Source organism: Mauremys mutica, chromosome 5 (genome assembly GCF_020497125.1).
Source record: "Mauremys mutica isolate MM-2020 ecotype Southern chromosome 5, ASM2049712v1, whole genome shotgun sequence".
Classification (NCBI taxonomy): domain Eukaryota; kingdom Metazoa; phylum Chordata; order Testudines; family Geoemydidae; genus Mauremys; species Mauremys mutica.
The window spans coordinates 32,047,566-32,067,381 of record NC_059076.1 but is presented as its reverse complement, the minus strand read 5'-3'; the positions used below and the strand labels follow the sequence as shown (position 1 = coordinate 32,067,381).

General features: G+C 37.7%; 1 protein-coding gene across 4 annotated transcripts in view; it reads left to right on the top strand.

The window, feature by feature from the left end:
* The window catches only part of LARP7 (La ribonucleoprotein 7, transcriptional regulator), a 36,524-nt gene extending 22,314 nt beyond the window's left edge, over window positions 1-14,210 (top strand). For all 4 annotated transcript variants that reach the window (XM_045018549.1, XM_045018546.1, XM_045018547.1 and 1 more), the window contains exons 9-13: window positions 1,566-1,729; window positions 2,675-2,793; window positions 5,738-5,897; window positions 7,256-7,347; window positions 13,797-14,210. In XM_045018549.1, the coding sequence (XP_044874484.1) occupies window positions 1,566-1,729; window positions 2,675-2,793; window positions 5,738-5,897; window positions 7,256-7,347; window positions 13,797-13,877 (616 nt within the window). In that variant the 3' untranslated portion in view covers window positions 13,878-14,210. The remainder of the gene's footprint in view (window positions 1-1,565; window positions 1,730-2,674; window positions 2,794-5,737; window positions 5,898-7,255; window positions 7,348-13,796) is intronic.
* The last annotated feature ends 5,606 nt before the right edge of the window (window positions 14,211-19,816 follow it).

Genomic DNA, 19,816 nt, shown 5'->3' with positions numbered 1-19,816 from the left:
GAACATTATAAACATAGAAATGCTTCAGAAGAACATTATAAACAATGAATTACTTGCCTGGCTCATTCCCCATGGTGTTCTCTTCCTTTCCAGTCTAGTTAACAGGGAGTGCCTCCTCAGGCTCTTATTTATACCATACCTTACTACAGAGTGGTTGTTGCCTTTTTATCTCAAAGAATCATTACATGGCTCTTTTGTTATTTTAATGTCTTTGCTCTGTGAGAACGTATGATCCTGGGTGAGCTAGATGCTTTTTTGAAGTATACAGTTGTCAATGTTAACAGCTAAAACCATTACCACAAGATATCCTCCTCTTTAAAAATCCCCTATCAGCTTGTTTGATAGCACAGATTAGGGTAACAATGAGTCGTTCTCACAGTGGCACTATAGGCATTGTGTTTCTATGGAGCAAAGCTCTAGCTGTTTGCAGAAACATCTCCATGTTAAATGTATGTAAATATATAAATTGCTTCCATGCAGTGTGGATTTTTTTAAAACTCTAATGCATTTGAATAGTAAGGAATGTTCTTATCTCTATAGGGTTTTTTTGTGAGTTTAACCAGTTGTTGGTTTTTAATCAGTGAATTTTCTAGAGAAAAATGACTAATTTTTAATGTAGTAAAACTAATCAGTCCTCAATTAGTGTCCGCACTCTTGTAATTCCAGTTCCAAATAATATATGTCTGATTTACCAAAGCATTCAGAATGCTTTTTGAAGAAGATGTAATACATTTGGCAATCTCTCTTAATTTGTTAGTAATTTTGTTCTCCTGTTAGTATTTATTTAGGCCATTTAGTAGATAAAACGAAGTGGTAATTTAGTCAGATAACCATCAGACCCTAGACAGCTATATAAAAAGATGGGGAGGCCATTAAGCACAACAGGGGAGAGCCTCAGCTGGCGTATATTGCCATAGCTCCAATTTACGCCAACTGAGCATCTGCCCCCTGATGTCAGCTATGGTTTGTGTATTTTATTTGCAAGTCATTTTGACCATGTCACCCTATCCACCCTATCCCCACTCTCATTTGCTATCAAGATGTTGACTGTCACCTCTAATCAGTCCATGATGCTACCCTTCTGTTGCCCACTTGTTAATTTTTCAAACAAGCACTCTTGTGCTTTTTCCATACTGTGCTTTGCGCTTGGAAGGAACTCCCCATAAACATCTTCAAAGCTACCTCATTATCCTCCTTCAAAACCCTCCTCAATACTTGTCTTTCTCATGATGCCTAAAAAAATTTGATAAGTTAGGCTGTTGGTGTACTGAGACCACCGCCTATCATGCTGACCAATATTGTCTTGTTCTACCTCATCTGTATCTATCTGTTGTCTCTTGTCTTATACTTTGATTACATTTCGGGGGGCAGGGACTGTCTTTTTGTTCTGTTTGTACAGCACCTAGCACAATGGGGTTCTGGTCCATGACTACAGCTCCCAGATTCTGCAGTAATACAAATAATAGCATCATAATTTTGTCTTTATGTTGGTAATGGCTTTTTTAAGTCTAATTATCTTTGCACAAGGATTGACATTTTTATTCCTAAATCTTTGTCTTACGTAGGAGTGAATGGATGGATCTTAAGCAAGAATATTTGGCCCTTCAGAAAGCCAGCATGGCTTCCTTAAAGAAAACAATGTCCCAAATCAAATCTGAGTGTCTGGAGAAGATGGAAACAGACAGTGGTGTACAAAAGCATCCGCAAACAAAAAATGTTAAATGTGAAGGTTGTTCTGATGATCTTTATGTTGTGTGTTTTATGATTTTTTTTTAATGCATTTGGTGTTCGTTAGAGTTTGATATTCTAATAGAACTGGAAAATAGATCTATATCAAAATAGTTCCAGAGTGTACTAACTTCTCTGAACGGAAAAGGCAGAGTGAAATAAAGTTGTTACAACACTTCATATTAAAGGAGCCATGTTATATAAAATAAATTGTATTTATACCAATTATGGTTTATTGAATTAGCTGAATTAATGAATAAACAAATTACTTAGAAAATAATCCAAGATTACAAAATGATCTTTGGTTTTGAGAGGTTTAGTTTAATTTAATGATAATATTTCATAGTAAACCAACTACCAAGTATTGTGGTAGTTTCCATTCCGGGACTGTCTACACAAGCAGTGCATCTGTGTTAGTCAGAACCATGTTTCAACTCAGTTCTTGCCTTACTCTGTTACTGGGTTGCACTGGATCCCCTGAACTTCTGTCTACAAACTTCTAGCTTAGGAGCGCTAAACCTTTTTCAGCACTCTCCAAGATCATTCCAGAATTTGAGGTGCAAAGATCCTTACAACTAAGAGGGTGTTAATTTAAGTGTTCTTACCATACGTTGTGTTTAAAACTGCAAAAGGACTTGTATAAGGCCTTTTATTTAGGAGGATTTCTAATTGATTCATTCATTATGCCATCTCCTGGTATTGTCACTTTGGTTTTATCTTTTGAAATACTAGTTTCTGCCATCAATAACCATATATATAAATTGATCCCAACTAACAATGAAGTATTTATTCATTGCAGCAGTGTTTGGTATCTGTTGTTTCATTCACTGTATGAACGCCACCACAAGATTTATTGCATTGTTTGTGTGATTTTTGTGGTTATCTTGTGTTTGTCAAGGTAATATGTGTGAAGCTTCATTATGCTTTTTCCTCTTCAAATTAACAGCCACCAATGAAGATTCTGGCCCCCCTGAGAAAGCTAACACAATGGGACCACAGTTTGTGAGTGGAGTAATTGTGAAGATCATTAGCACCGAACCCCTACCAGGCAGGAAACACATCAAGGTAATGCCTTTGTAACCTCAGGGCAGCTGTTATCCTTTCCCCTTATACCATCCTGAAAATGATTGAATACCATTTAAACTAGTCATATTGAATTTCTATCCGGCAACTATCTGTATACATATTTCTCAATAGTACCCATTAATGGAAGATTTCATTAAAGCAGAACCAGTTTGAGAGAACCTATTTCAAAACCAACAGTAATAAAAGCTTTGAGCAGAGAAAAGAGCTCTTCCAGAGAAGTCAAGTTTACCATAAAAATAAGTTTTATAAAACAGATTTACTTTTTATTGGGGGTGAGTCGTTTTCTCCCTCTATCACCAGCCCTGACTGCTCCACCCTTGCAAACATCAGTTGAATTCTGTATTGTTAAGAAAACAAAATAACTATTTAAGTTACTGGTAAGCTGTTGTTACTTCATATAAAGGCAAAATGGATGATAGTTGCTTAATATAGACTAATCTCTATCAAAAATATTTTACTTAATAAGGTTTGTTCATCTAATAGGAACTTGAGGCCAATAAAGTGCTCCCTGAATGAGAGTCATAAAATATTTCCCTAAGTGACTCAGAATTATTCCCAAAATACCATTTATGTTACATATGGTTATATGAAATTTGATAAATGAAATAACATGTAACTGTTACTTATTTTTGTGCTTGTCAAATTGATTTTTTTGGCCTTAGTTTACACAAAACTTAATATAAATTTGCAGCGCTGTGAGGTGATAGATCAACTTTTTTTTTTTTATTATTTGCAACTTGCAGCTTCTTATGTATTTTTGGTTCAGATAAGAAAGAATAAATGGAGACATGAACTTGTGCCTGTTTGAGGAAACACAGAAACTGAGTTTCTATGGTCATTTTCATCATTTGCCCCTAATTTAAATACGAAACATCCATTTCAGAAGTCCCCGACACAGTAATATGTGAAGTATTAGTGTATGCTGGTTCTTTTGCATAGATGGGACCCTGAATTAGTATATGGACTGAACCAGTTCTTTTATGACACTTAAATCAGAAGGTTTAATACTTGAATGCTTTTCAAACAATAAACATGAAGTTATATTGGCCATATTGGAATGAATACTCTGTAGATCATTTAAGGCAATGAGAACTATTTCAGACCTAGTCTTGTAAAGACTTATGCAGTTGCTTAAGTTTACAATCCTGTGAATAATACAATTGAAGTCAGGGTGGCTAATCATAAGTGTGTAAACTTCAGCATATGCATAAATTTTTGCAAGATCAGGGCCATATCTCTCTTACTGAAAACAAATTGGTGATATGCTTGCAACTGAATCAGTCTTATCTATTTAGGTATTTATAAGCAGCTATCTAAGAGCCAAGAGACATTAATGAGAGAATGTCTGACCTCCTCCCTCTCCCTCACTCATCACTTGTAATATCTAAGCGCTATTCAGCGTTTGTCTGCACTTACATGTTTTATTGTGTCGGGTTTGTGTTACAACATGATGTAATATAGTCAAGGGGATAACAAAGTTTTGATCTTGTTTGTGTAGATGAAATCAAACTGTGTTAGACTCTGGTATTTTCAGATATGTAAATCAAATTACAAGACTGATTTGCATCAGTCTTAAAAAATAAATGATCTGACCTGTGACTAAGCATGAAAATTCTCAGGGGAAAAGAAAGGACTGCGAAAATATGAATTATTTCACTCCCCATCTTAACTATGGAGTCACAACCGTGACTAGAGAATAAACAGGGCAGACATAACATTTTACAAAATTTTACACAAAACTGTTATGATGTTTTGGCTTACTTTAGGAAATTATGGAAATATTCTGTTGCTGGTCTGGTCACCTCTCTGTTGTAAGTCTAGGTTTCATAGTACATTCTTGACAGATATGTGCAAAATACATTTAAAATATATGCAATAATCCAGCAAAAGGTAACATTATTGCTTAAACATTTGAATTCTGATTACCAACATGTTATTTCATGCTACTGAGTGGAGGTGCTTTTCAGAGATCAATCAATAAGTAAATATTCCTGTAAAATTAATTTTGGTAGTCTGCATAATTTTCTGCGGAAATGTTATGTGGGAATACCAAACTTAGGGGTGAAAAGGTTTTGTTTGGACCACACATGGTCTTGTCAGCCTAGGTGCTGGGGGGTTTTCAGATTCAGCCTTGCAGCTGGAGGGTTAAAAGTAGTGCCTAATTCTTGCATAGAAACATTTTTTTACTTGCAGTACCTGCTGTGAATGAAATTGACTAGGAATGCGTGATCCCAGTTAATTTCCCTCACAGCAAGTTTCACAGGTAAAGTATTTGATTGAAAGAGTGTGTGTGACTCTTGCTTCTTCAGCTGCTGGTGTCAGTTTTCAGGCAGAGATCATTTGGTATAGGAGAAAAGGAACTCCAGTATCCACTGTAGTGTGCCATGTACTGATTTCCTAACTTCTTCACCGTTCTTGAGCTTTTTCTTTTCATTCTCCACAGTCATAACCTTAAATAAAATATTTAGGCATGGAAGTAAATATATATTTTTGTTGGACTAACGTGAAATGGAAATACTATTGCATTACATAATTATTCTTCTGCTGTCATCCCTCCTAATGACTGTAAAGAACATCAACAAGGGTTAGCTTTTGAGTGCATTCATAATAGATACAGCCTGGGCTTGGGTTCTTGGGACACGTGCAACTCTGAGGTAATTTATATAGTTCTCAATCTAGTAAACATTGACTATTCAGAGATTTTCTTCTGAAAACTCAATATTAGCCAGAAATTATTTGACATAAGATTTGTTGATTAATGTAATAAAGTTCCACTTTCACTTCCTTGTAACTGACTTTAGAGAATATTTCCCAAGCCATTGCTCCTTTGTATGCACCTTGGATTTTCAAAGGACAGTATTTGAAAATACTGCAGTTTATTTTTGTTCTGGCTAACTTGTCTGAGTTCTCTTTTGTGCCACAGGATGCTCTGGCTATGATAGCTGATGTTGCTTATGTTGACATGCTGGAAGGAGATACAGAGTGTCATGTTCGGTTTAAAACTCCTGAAGATGCACAGGTTGTAATGAAAGCACATAAAGAAATTCAGATTAAAAACAACTGGAAACTTGAGGTCCTAACTGGTAAGATGTTTATTAAAATATATGCATGAGAGACAGCTCCTAAGAGCTAAGAGCAGGACTGTTGCTGCATTTTAACTTTATTGCTGATATTCAGTTAAGATACTTTTCTGCATCATGTATAAATTATAGAATCAATATTTTGGTTTTATATCATTTTCTTCTTGTCGCTATTCTCCCTTTTCTACAAAAAACTAAAGCATCAAAACCTCAAACATACTATGTCACTTTTTCTTTGTCAAAATGTGTTGGTATTTTAAAATGTGGCCTGGTTAAGGCAACCAAAACTTTATTCTTACAAGAGTGGTCATTTGACTTTATATAACTTCAACTGGCAGATCACTTTTTGGTTTCAGTGACGATGGACAGTTGTCACTGCAGTGAACCATATTCCTATTCCACTCTTCAGCCTCATAATTACAATATAATGGTGAAAAGCAAGTGTGTGTCTCTAGGACATTTGGAATAATGAATTTTATGGAAATTTATGACTAGACTAGCTGATGACTATACAGGAATAGTTAAAGTGATAAAACTGTCTCAGGGCTTGGCTACACTTACAAATTTGCAGCGCTGCAGCAGGGTGTGAAAACACACCCTCTCCAGTGCTGCAAATTGCGGTGCTGCAAAGCGCCAGTGTGGTCAAAGCTCCCAGCGCTGTACGTTATTCCCCACGGGGAGGTGGAGTACGGACAGCGCTGGGAGAGCTTTCTCCCAGCGCTGGCGCTTTGACTACACTTAGCGCTTCAAAGCGCTGCCGCGGCAGCGCTTTGAAGTGTAAGTGTAGCCAAAGCCTTAGTTTGGATGCAGTTATACTGGTATAAAGACGTAGTATACTTTACCTTAGATCTCTTTCTGGGTTTGTAGTGCTCGCCAAGTCATTTGTTTAGGATTTTTTTTTTAAATCAGCTTATTGAAATGAAAATAAGTAACTTTTAACCATCAAAAAATTTCCCAGACTTGGCCTCAAAACAAAGATGATTTTGGGGGAGCAAATTTCCTCTCTGCTTTTTTCCTCTGCACCTTCCTCCCCCCACATAAAAAATATTCTTTCAGATTAACACAAAGTCAGTGATTGAAGATTTATATGTATGCCTAATGTTGTATTTAAAACTACCTTTATTGAAATGAGCTTCCATTTTAAAATGAGGTTTTCCCCCTCTCGTAATGAAAAGGGATTTACCTGGCCTTACACAGAAGTTCTTTCCTTGCTGAGAACTGAAGTGCCAGTTTCATCCACAAATATTGTTCACATGATTATACATATTAAAATAAGTTGTCCTGGCCATGACAGATAAAATGCTGCATTCTTTATACTGGATAACCTTGTTAATGCACTATCACTTCATGTGTATGTCAAGGTGATCATGAACAGCGGTACTGGCAGAAAATTTTGGTGGACAGACAAGCTAAACTTAACCAACCTAGAGAAAAGAAGCGAGGCACAGAGAAGGTAAAATAAGTTTGAATAGTGGATTGTCCGGATTTATATTTATTTTTGTGCAACAGTGATTGAAATGTGATTTCTGTGATCAAAAGCATGGGTGAAAGGGAAATATCTATATTTTTCCTCAACTTTGTGATCTTCCGCTCCACTTTCGTCTCTCATCTTATCCTGATGACTTGGCAGTAGATTTTACAGTCAAGTGCTGCAGCAAAGTAGGGAGCACTTGGTTACTGCAGGGTCCAGTTGCTATATGTAGAAAATAAAAATGAATGATTTGCCCACCTAGACACTGGTGTTCTGAAGCAGTCACTGCTAATGAGTTTTGTGTTTGCATGTAGTTAAAGAATTCTGATTTCTGGTTCTAAGAGGTAAGACAGCTTTACATTTAATGGAATAAACCGATTGGTCTGAATAGTATTTTAAAGCTTCAAAACAATGCATTTCAAATGGAATTTAAAAGAATTTATGTGCTGTTCCATGATAAAGTTAAGGGGTCTGATTATACTAGTATTGCCAACTCCTCTGATTTTTATCACGAGTCTTTCAATATTTTTTGTTTTCCTCAAACCTCTAGCTCATGGTGTCAGGCAATTACATGAGAATCTCGGCTTTTATTTAAAAGCAAGTACGCGGAGAAAAGCTTGTAAACATGAACCCTTAAAGTCTCAAAAAAACATGGTAAAGAAAATTTTTTTTTAAAATTATTATTATTTGAAGCATGACTCATGATTTTTAAGATTGAATCATTTGGATTGTATACGTGGTGTTGGAGACCAGAGCATGAGGAACACTCCCTGCTACACCTCTGCTCTTGTATGTGCACAAACTTGCACATTTACTGTCTATGGATGAGATTCTGTGCTACAGCAGAACTTGCAGCCCAAGAGGGTGTTGGGAGAGGGGGAGGGGGTTCAGAACCCTAACAATTCTAGACTGCTGAGGGCCAGAATGGTCCCAGTGGAACCTAGGCTTTGCCCATAGTCGCTATTCTTGCATAGCCCCCTAGTGTAAACACAGCATCTGCTGACAGGAGAACTTCTGTCAGCATAGTAATACAGTACCATCTTCCTGAATGATATTAGCTATGCTTACAGAAGCCCTCTTCTGTCGGCATAGCTGCGTCTATGTTGGGGGTTTTGCCAGCACAGCTATATAGCCCAGGGCTGTCTAAGGCCAGGTCTACTCTACAAACTTTTGCCACCATACAGTATTGCTAACCTCAAATGTTGAAAAATCATGAGTCAGGCTCACCAAAAATAATGAGATTATGTAAAAATAATAGATTTGGTCTTTTTATTTCTCTTCTGCTTTTTGAGCCTTTAGGGTGCAGTGGGGTCACATTTTGAAACTTTCTCCACTGCCAGGAGGGCTAGAAACTTACTTTTTCTTCAAGTATAAAGGCTGAAATCATCATATATCCACTTGACTCCAGGAGCTGGGCTTTTAAGGAAAACAGTGATTATTCACTCCTTCTTGTCAACTATTGAGAATAGGCCTCTTCCACCTTAATTGAATTGGCTTGTTAGCACTATGACCCCCCCCCCCTTAGTGAGGCAACTCCCATCTTTTCATGTGCTATAATATTTATTCTGCTTACTGTATTTTTCACTCCATGCACCTGATGAAGTGGATTTTAGCCCACAAAAGCTTACGCACAAATAAACTTGTTAGTCTCTAAGGTGCCACAAGAACTCCTCATTGTCATTTTTTTTAGTGATTATCATGAGAGTTGGCAACACTGTGATCTGGCAGAGGTGGAAAGAATTGTGATCCTCAAGTAACATAGCTGTGCCGACAGAAGCCCTTAGTGTAGACACAGTTAGGCTGACTGGATAGCAAGTGTCAAAAATCGGGATAGGAGGTGGGGTAATAGGTGCCTATGTGAGAAAAAGACCCCCAAATTGGGACTGTCCCTATAAAATCAGGACATCTGGTTACCCTAGGCACAGTTATACTGGCAAAATTGTAATGGTGGTGGTATAATTTATTTCGCTTGCAGAAGCCAGCATAAGTTGTACCGGCAAAAGTTGAATCCATACTAGGAGTGCTTTGCTGCTATAGTATAATAGTATAACTATACCAGAGAAGCACTCCTAGTGTAAACCTGGGCTAAGTTGCTGCCCAGAATCTTAGTAGAACTGTGCACCTAAAATTCTCCTCCCACCTTGTTGTACCCCTTAAGCCACTGTTTGTTAAGGGGTTCTTGGAAAACAGCATGTAGCTGTCATCTTCAGTTCCTGCCCTGGGGAATTTCTCCTTTGCCTAGATCTGGGGCTTTTAGAGTCCCTTTACACCACTCTGTCCCCTTTACATTTTGTACAAGGGCTGGAGAAGGGGTGAGAGTCTCACCTTACATCTCTTATTGCCTTGATCACTGTATATCCACTGCAAGTAAGGTCTTCTGTTTAAATTTTAAAATAACCCTTTTGTTTTCACTTGTAAAACTGGGAAATCATCTGGTTTTCTTGACCAGTCTTAGTTTCCCAGTTGCATATATAGATGAAAAGGAAAAAAATCTTGTATGGCTGCATTGCTGCTTCCTTCTCCAGGTAAAAATGCTATTAGAAGCAGTATTTTTTACATACAATATTATAATATTTCATATAATTACTGAATGTTCTCTGAGCTCTCACATAGGTAAAGCCACGATACAGAGATTTGTTGTTGCCATTTTTGATTAAATGATAGATTTTATTTTTATTTTTTTAAATCAAGGGTTTGATTTCCCCCCCCAGCCTCCCAAAGGTCCTCAGCTTCCATTGACTTCAGCTGGGGTTGTGGAAACTCAGCACCCAAGTTTCTAGAGCCTCTTGTTGTGAAGATAGTACAGTATTTGCTGTGCAAATTGATGTAAGGTAGCCTGTAATGTGTAACTCATCTAGGCTTGCAAAAATAAACTCTCAGTTCTGCCTAACAATAGCAGCTGCAAAAGGTGCAAACTCTCACTCCTCCCCCTCTCCCATCACCTTTCAACCCAGAGAGGTGTTAGCTTCAAAGCCTAGTCAGGTCTATTTAAATGCTAACATTGGTAAGTAAGGCTTTTTGAGAGGAATGATTAACGGAAGTCAAATAACTTTAACTCTTTCACTGCTCTTTGATAGTCTGTTCCAACTGCAGTTTTCAACAACTAATATCTGTTTTTTGCCCTGCCTTGTTTTTTGTTCATTTATAATTGTCAAAACTTTGTTAAAGATCCTTCAGAATTAGTTATGTTTTTTTCTTTAAAGTCACAGTTTAGGAAAGCAAGAAAATTATTGTAATAAAAACATTCATAATTAAGGCTGTACAGTTCATGAAGACATTACAGCTAAGAACTAATATTAGGAATGGGCAACAGGGGATGGATCACTCGATTACCTGCTCTGTTTATTCCATCTGGGTGCCTGGCATTGGCTACTGCCGGAAAACAGGATACTGGGCTAGATGGACTTTTGATCTGACCCAGTATGGCTGTTCATATGTTCTTACCATTAAAGTGATTTAAAATCCTATTTCTTTTGTAATTTACAAGTACAAAATTAGTCTTTGTTTGTAAAGCAATTTACAGATAAGTGTTGAACATGAATCTTGTATAAAAATACATGCACTTTATATCGTCTGAATAGGATCATAATTCTAGTTAGAAACTCATCTATCATAATTTAAAATGATCTTCCAATTATATGAATGAATACTGAAGGTCACGATATATTGAAAAGAGTATTTGTCAGACTTACCTGGTACTTGGCTCTTCTCTAAAGAATTAGGCATAATTTTTGTTCACTCTACACTCCAGCTTAGGCTCTGCCTACATTAAATAAATTTGCACCAGTGTAATGTTTGAGCACCGATGTAAAGTGGGGCTTACAAAGCACTACCATCAATTCAGAACAGGGCTGTGTGCTCATGTGGTTTCTACTGCGGTGCAAGCACAATAGTGTGAGCACGCACAATTGGTTTAGTTTAACAATTTTATATTCATATAAACAAGATAGGTGCAACTTTAATTATAGGTAGGGCTTTACAGTGGTGCCCAAAGTTAGCTGTACCGGTGTAAGCCCTGCTGTGTAACTGCATCAATGTAGTTAAAGTGGTGCAAGTTTCCCTAGTATAGGCTGGGCTTTATTCACAAGAACATCTGTCTTCCTACACACTTTCTACCTAGACTTGAAAGAAATTGAGGTACTTTTGTCTGTTCCTTGTTTCTTTGCATTTTCTCTGCTTCCTTTACTATATTTCATCACATGACATCTGGCTTGTGTTCTGGAGGATAGTGAGGGTGCCATGGAGTGAGTTTATACTTCTGATATTGCGGTACACAGGGCCTATCTACATGCAGACTTGCACAGGTTTAGTTAAATCAATGCATGCCCCAGTATGGACACTAAATGGCATATATCACTTTTGACTCAGTATCCTCCAGAACACAACCAAGATGTCATGTTTGTGTGGACAAGACCGCAGTTTTTAAAGTTGATGATTTAAGATAATTGACAAGATTCTGTGACTTTAGGTGAATCTCAGCAGAAATTGTCATCTGTCTTTGCAGATTTATTAAGGCCCTAAAGGTGTACAGTGTATATATGTAAGATTACTTTTTTAAAAGTAAGTTTCTTGAAAGAGAAAAAAGTTGCGTAGATGTGAGTCACCATGTGATGGCAGAAATTTCCAGAAATTCTCACTTTTGTTTAAAATAGACTTTTGTGGTGTCCCATTTAATTTCTTCAGATTGGGGACAAAAAAGCTGAAGTTGTTAACTTAACTAGTTGTGCAGTTTGCTTCCGACAAGGGTTACATATGAGCATTTTTGCATTTCATATTACTTTCGACTGAGAGCTTTTCCCAGCTATTGTTCTTAATCTCCAAGGAATGAAGGGAGGTTTGCTGTTGCCATGTGAGTTACGTGGTGTGTGCTGTGATGAGAGAGGGGTTGAAAGTATGAGTAGAAATGAAAGAAAATTTGCAGCTCACATGTTAGTTGTGGTTTGAAAAACTGAGGACCTCTCTTGGACTGGCCTAATATTTTGAACCCGTGTTGAAGAAGAAAGAGGGTCCTCCGGTCAGTGACTGGATGGTGGACGATAGAATTACTTTCGTAGTGGGAGAGTTCCCTGTGGCAGAACAATATCCATTGTTTAATTTTTTTATTTTTTTTTTAAGATTCCAAGTTGTCCCAATGTCTTTATGGTGAGTTCTGCGTGCTGCTGTGGAAGAGACTAGGTGTTGATTTCCTGGCTAGGCTATCCAGGGCTGGGAGTGCGGAGGATATAGCATGCTTGATCTGTAGGGGAGCCACTGCCTCACGTTCATTACTCTGCACCAACTCTTGTGGCTCAGCTACAAATGAAGATAGAGCTCCAACAATGGCTCTGTCTATCCTCCCTCTGCAAAGGTGGTAAAATAAGTTGCCATGACAGAGAGCCTCAAGGGCAGTGGAACAGGGTTAGGGGAAAGGTGCAAGGCCCTCTGGTCAACAATGCAAATAGTTGTTAGGCAGGTCTTCTGTTAATGCCAGTAAAAATGGGACTCCTTCCCTTGGAATGTTCATTTTTATTATTATACTATATATAATGTAATATCCTTTTTAAAGCTATACATGCAGCCTTGGATTTTGAGGTTTGTTTGATTCACAGTTTTTAAAAGCTATAAATGCTTTTCTAAAATGTACAATCAAGTCAAATTGAAGGGCTGAGAGAAATTGTCAGTAATACCACAATTTAACATTTATAATTTCATACGCCTTACAAATATTAACTAATCCTCAATACCCTGATAAGATAAGGAAACTGAAACATGGAGAGGTCATTGATAGAACTGGCATTTGAATTCAGGATTCCTAGGCCCAAGCTCATTCCTGTGGCCAATACTGTTTACATTCAGATGAGTAGCCATTTGATTTGCAATCATAATGCATTGTTTTCCCAATCTAGAGGATGGTCCTCCTTCTGGATTTCAGTCTTTTCTCCCTCCAGAAATTGACTCTAGAAGATGACATAGCATTCCTGACAAGCTTATTTCTTTAAGGTTTGATCCTGCTATAGTTAAGTAAGAGCTTGAAGCCTCAAAGAACTAGTCCATTTAAAAAAGGTTGTGTTTGAGGTCTTTGGGTTGTGTGTGTTTAACTATCAGTTCCTTTCCTCCCTCCCTCCCTTCCCCCAGGTTGGATGGGACACTGGGATGGAATGTTAAAGGAATGGTAAAGACACTAATCTGTCCAGAGATTAAGGGAAAACTCTGTGCTATTTGTGTACTTTGTGATGGTTCCTATATGCTACTGATCAAAATGATATCAGGAACCTCTTTATTTTTGGTATCAAGAGAACTATGCTCTGTACAGATTGGTTCAGTTGTTCAAAGATGTTATCTTCTGTGAGACCTGCTAGCCTGAATATGACTTTGATATAAACCTGTAATCTGAATGCAGTTTTTCTTTCACCTCTACTTTAATGTTATGTTTTGTTTTTGTTTTTTTGTAGCTGATTGCCAAAGCTGAAAGAATGAGACTTGCAAAGACACAAGAGACAAGTAAACATATCCGCTTCTCTGAAGATGACTGACCTAAAATTGATTTTATTCTATAAAAGAATATTTAAAATAGTCACTGGACGTTTTAATGAAACCATAAACTGTTCTTATGAAGAAGTCAAAAACCAGTCCATTTGCTTCATAATTCTTCAGTGTGCAATTTTATTCTAAATTCCATTTTTAAATATGCTGAGTGTTTGCTGCTCCTGAGCCTGTAGGTAAAGCTTTCTGGGAAAATGTATCAAACAAGGTCTTGCTTTGTTTTACATTTAGTTTTACTTCTAATGAATTTTTGTATATTGCAGTTTTATAAACTGAATTACAGAAAAGAACAAATAAAATGTTTTAGAAATTGACAATATTAATTTGACTTTTGTTTTAAAAAGATCAGCAAAGAGTAATGTGAATAATAAAGCTAATTTATGTTAAATAAATTGAGGTCTCTGCTTCCTCCATCAAACGGTGGAGGAAAAATGTAGAAAGATTGAAATTATAGTAAAAAGTGGATAGATAATTTCTGAATAGATAATAATCTAAAATCATATTTAAATACTTTAGGGTTGTCAGAGTATTGGAGTGTCAGAGGTGGTGGGCAGGCTGAAAAGAAACCTATTGACTATGCCAAAAATTAACTTAACACCTCATTCCTTAAAAAGATCTTCTTTGGAACAAGTTTTACAAGCATATCTGAGGAAGGTAAATAAGAAAACATTTACATTTGTTGTTTGAGAATTCTAGTGCCATAAGTAACTGCTATTTATAGCTAAAAGTGTATATATTGTGCATTTTATGTGTTAAGATACAATCTAGTGCACATCAATATTTCACATTGCATTGTAGGTTGACAGTATGAAATATTTTATAGCATAATTTTATTTCTACAGCTTGAACTGTGGGTTTCAGTTTTGGACAGAATAATGGTTAAACGTATGAATGATCAGCCCTAGTCTTTGATCTCTCCATTAATGTAAAGAGAAGTTCACACCTTTGTTTGTGCTTTGTTTGTGTCTGATTGCAGAGCAAATAAGACACTAACTCGTTGATCTATAAACTGTGAACACTGCAATCAGAAAGGTGAACAATTTGTTTTAAAATTAGAGGTACATTCCTAAAATATCAGCATAATCTATTTAAATAAACTAAGTCAGTGAAATGCATGGATTTTCTGTGCCAATAGATTGTGTTGCTGACAAATTACAGGAGCAGTGTAGGTGTTTGTACTAGCCACATGCACTGTGCTGGTGATATCAGTATATTTCTACTGTATGTAGTGATAATAGTTCATGGTGCAACTCCAAGCCACACAATTCTGCCGTTATTGACAGCCAGTGTTACAGTCATGGAGAAGAGAGAAGCAGATAGAAGAAAAGCATGGGAAAATACTAGAAAAGGAGGTGACATTAGATAATACAGAATGTACCAATCTGGGGTGGGATCAGACTGTTTCAGAGAGGAATGAAGCAGAGCAATAGGAGCAAGGAAAGTTTCCTGAACACAGAATTCCACAATTTGCTTTCTCATTGCATGTTTGTTCCTGTGGCGTCCCCTGCTGTGGCATACTTGCTCCAGGAACAGTGCTGGCCTGGTAGGCTCAGGCAGCTGTTCATTGGCACAAGCTTCTGTCCTTTGCTCCCACACCATTCAGCTCAGCCACAAGAGTGAGTACATGCCTCAGAGCCAGCAGTGGATGTGACCACACCCCAAGCAGTATTTAGATGTAGGTATCTGTGGAATGAAGGAGAATAATTGGGGAGAGGGAGCATAAATCAGGAGATCAAAATGGATTTAAAATAGTGACAAAAAATATGCAGGAAAAATACATAAGTGAAAAATTGAGACTAAAGAGAGAAAATGGACAGAAAGAAGAGAGCATGACTAGTGTTTCGAGGCTATTGCACAAGGGGATATAAGGAGATGTGCTAAGAACCACTGTGTTTTAAATCCTCCTCACACAATCAAATCAGCCTCTGAGTTTCACCAATATTCGGAAGTTCTCTTATTTGCAGCTTTCAGGCTATTAAAAATCCTAACAAACATATAAAATGTTTAATTTTCTGCCTGGTAAAACATTTCATTATAAAGCAGGGATATTCTTTCCTTTCACTGAACCTTCCATGTTTTGCACAGGGCTGAGATGGCAATGCTCTGTAAAATAAATCATGTATCCATCTTTAGTGCCACGGATTGATTTATTTTACAAGTGGAACCTTCCCTACCCCTTCCTCTCCATGTTTACATTAGCCTAAGCGCTTAAATGAGGAGTAGTGTTTTTCCATTTTCTTTATTTAAAGTCCTGCTTAGATATATCATATGCCCTTGTTGAGCTCCTAACCCAATTGAAATCAGTGTCAAAACTCCCATTGACATTGACTTCAGTTGGGGATGTGGGTGGTGGTAGGATTCCATCACATGGTCTTTCTGAAAAATCAGGAATTTTGCCACTGACTACAAATGGACCAGGGCTCATATGCACAAACCAAGTATGAGCCATCTGCTCTTCCATGGGAAGAGTAGATGTAAGTTTGTCAGAATGGCTTACATACCGGTATGTTTTTTTAAGGTTAAATTTTATAATAGTTGCTCCACTTGTTCTTGTGCCTTGCCACTGCAATAAGAGGATTCTGTCTGTTGGAGATGTACTTAGCAAGACTATCCCAAAACAGAGATGTAGCCCTCCTTTCACATTTTTGTCTTTCCATTGGAGTGTACTGTCTAACTCCTACCTACTCAAGGTTGTTTTGGTTTTTTGGTGGAGAATATTGCCATCTGGAACTTCCATGTTCTTGCGCAATGCTTTTTATTATTTAGAATAATATGTTCATGGCTCAGCCACAAATGGGGCAACTCTAAATTGTGGAGTCAGGTGTTTTTGTTTGGAGTTTTTGGAGGTAAAAAACACTGCCAATCCATTTTTCAAAAATAATACAACTTGACTCAGAAAAAGAGATGTCACTGATGCCTCATGCTGCAAAGTAATCCTTGATCTTTGGTTATTTCACATATTTTGTTGAGTCGCCCATCTCCTAGGGTATCTACTTTTTATAAGAATATAGTTATTCCATGTTGTGCCTGGAGCAAAGTCTTTAATTGAAGCAGCTCTTAGTTCATGACTTCAGTAGGCTTAGGAACTTGAAACATGTTCAGTACCAGCAGCATGTTTTTAATGCGGTTACATTTTTTACCTCTCTCTCTCCTTTTACGTGTCCTTTACAAGGCAGAAATAGGACAGTAAGTATGAGTTAACTGAGGCCAATGGGCACTATCAAAATATAAATGTTAATAATCTCTTGGTTCTTTACTCAAAAGAATTAAAGGATGGTAAAAATGAGTTATCCAACTATGAAACCATTGGATAGTCTTGAATTATGAGCTGGGATCTTGGAGTCTCTGATGCCTTATGAAGAATTTCTTACAAGCCATCTTCTCTAGATACCAGTCCCTTTCAGACAGTTCAGACTCAACAGACTTCAGCATGGAGGTGGGTTTTCCAGCTACACTACTTGTGTCTGGGGAGTATACTTTTTCAGAAGGCTTCCCTGTCTCCTGAGCTGTTCAAGCCTCCCACGTCAGGACTCCTAGGCACTGTCTGGGGATGCTTTGGGGGCATTGTGGAAAAGGGCCTGCACACAAAGCAAGTCTTTGCTGAGTAGCCTTCTCCCTAACAAAGATGGTTAATCCTGTTTATTAAAGTAGTGCCTAGAGATCAGCCAAGATTAGGGACCCATTGTGCAGGACTCTGCACAAACACAGAGCAATAGGCAGTCCCTGCCTCAAAGAGCTCACATTCTAAACAGACAAGATAGACAAAGTATAGGGAAAGGGATAGAACAGACAGAGCAGAGCAATCACTGATGGCAAAAAAACAGCATGTTCATTTTGCAATTTCTTTGTGGGATGCACAAAGGTATGTGGAGTGATGCTGAGGTTGAGACTGGAAGGGGGCGTTAGAACAAACAGGTAATCAGCAGAGGGGAAAGTCCAGTCAAAACTGTAGAAAATACTATCCATGTCTGTTGGTCTCTGCATAAGCTGCTTCTGCAGCTGCTCTGCTGGCCTCTGGTTGGGGCCTTTCAGCAGTTTCTTTCCTCTCTGGACACATGGCAGGGTGAGGGGAGGCACTACATGCATCCTTGTGGCCCCTAGAGGTGAGGGGTGTACTCAAGCCTATCTGTGGCAGGAAATTTGGGATAGGAAGCACAGCTTCTGTGTCAAATCTGCCATTACGGTTCAGATTTGAAAAACCCTATGAGCTGAATAAGTTTTTCAAAAACGCACTCCTGACTTATGCTAAGTAAACCTAATATTTGCTCTTGAGGATTAAGGTCAGGGCTCTGAAGGAAGGCATTCTCATCATATTTAGTCCTTCAGACACCTATTGGTTTGTTCAAATTCCTCCTCTTACACTGATATTTTAATTCATTATCCTCTTGAATTCATGACAAAGTAGTGGTTTTCCAGAAGAATTGCATATTGCACAAGTAAGCTGCTCAGCTGCAGCTTCTTGAGTTTGCCCAACATTGTTTCCAAAAACAGAGCCCCAAAACTTCCGTGGATCTCTCCTGTACTTCATAGTTGGTAACTGCCATTCACTTATTCATGCCTGCTGTTCTTGAACAGACTGCATACGTATACGTTCACAGTGAATGTTTCACAATCTGGTCCTTATCAGACAGAAACGTGTGCCAGTTTCCAGCCTCTATTTTAAGTGAGTTTAATAAATGCTGATATTTAACTTTTATGTAGTGGTTTCAAGAAACCATTGAACAGATCTTTCTCCTAAATAGGAATTCGTATCATACTGGCTCGTGTGTTGTTTTTAATTTGTAAGCAAAGAGCCTTGATGAGGCAGAGCTGAAGCAGTAGGGCCTGCGTGTTCTTTAGTAGGCAGCAGAACCTCTTCATGTGCACACTTCATGTCTTTTGTGGGATTTTCTGTCTCACATTTCCTACTCGTAATGGTGTTCCTACTCTTCAATTTTTTCTACCTCACTAATGTTCATTTTATAGTTTGTTTTGATCTTGTTCTTTATTACTGTATGTACCTTCTGGAGCAATCATGGAGTCTTAAAATTCCACCTGTTCTGTATGGGATTTCCACTGAATAACACTGAGTTCCTGTAAAAGGACTTTATTGTGTGGAAAATGTGAACTTTGCAGTGAAAGAACACTCTAAATCATTAGTTGTTTCCTGAGTGTGGATTCAGCATCCCCAAAGACTATTTCACTGTCTTTATTATCTCCATTTAGTTCTTTTGCTTTTACTATCTTAATGTTGTTTTTCCCATGAATGCCAACTATTGTGCCAGGGTGTTTTATCTTGCACAACTAACATCTGTGTTTGAGTTGTGGTTACAAATTGCATCAGTTACACTAATTTTTAAGAACACACTATGTAGCCTAGCTGAAATTGGAATTTAAACTGGTTCTTGAAGGTTGCCAAATAAACTAATCACATTCTCACAGACAGGCTGTCTCCTAAAGCAAATTAAAATATTATCACTATGACTGAAGTCCAGGGGAGTTTGCCCACATAGGAACTGGAGGATTTAGGCCTATATTCTAATCAGTTATTTGTATTACACTAGTGCCCTGTGGCCTCAACCAGGATTGGAACCCATTGTGATGCACCCAGTACAAACACACAGTTAAATCTCTTCCCCAAAGAACTGACAATGAGTTTAATTTAACTTTCCTGTGAATGCCCCCCACATCCTCACTTCTCCATACAACACATCAATAACATTATTTTCTCTAATGTTACAAATGTTCCTAAAGTTCTATGAAGCATCTCCCTTGCTACAAACTGTGATGTCCAGCATAACCCAAATCTGGCCTCATTTAAACTGATCAAGGTTTCATGGGGGGCTTATCAATTGATTTACTTGACAGCCCTCAGAAACTAATCAAAATTCCAATCTGTCAGACCACACATAATATCTTTAAACATTAATATAAGTGATGCAATGTATTA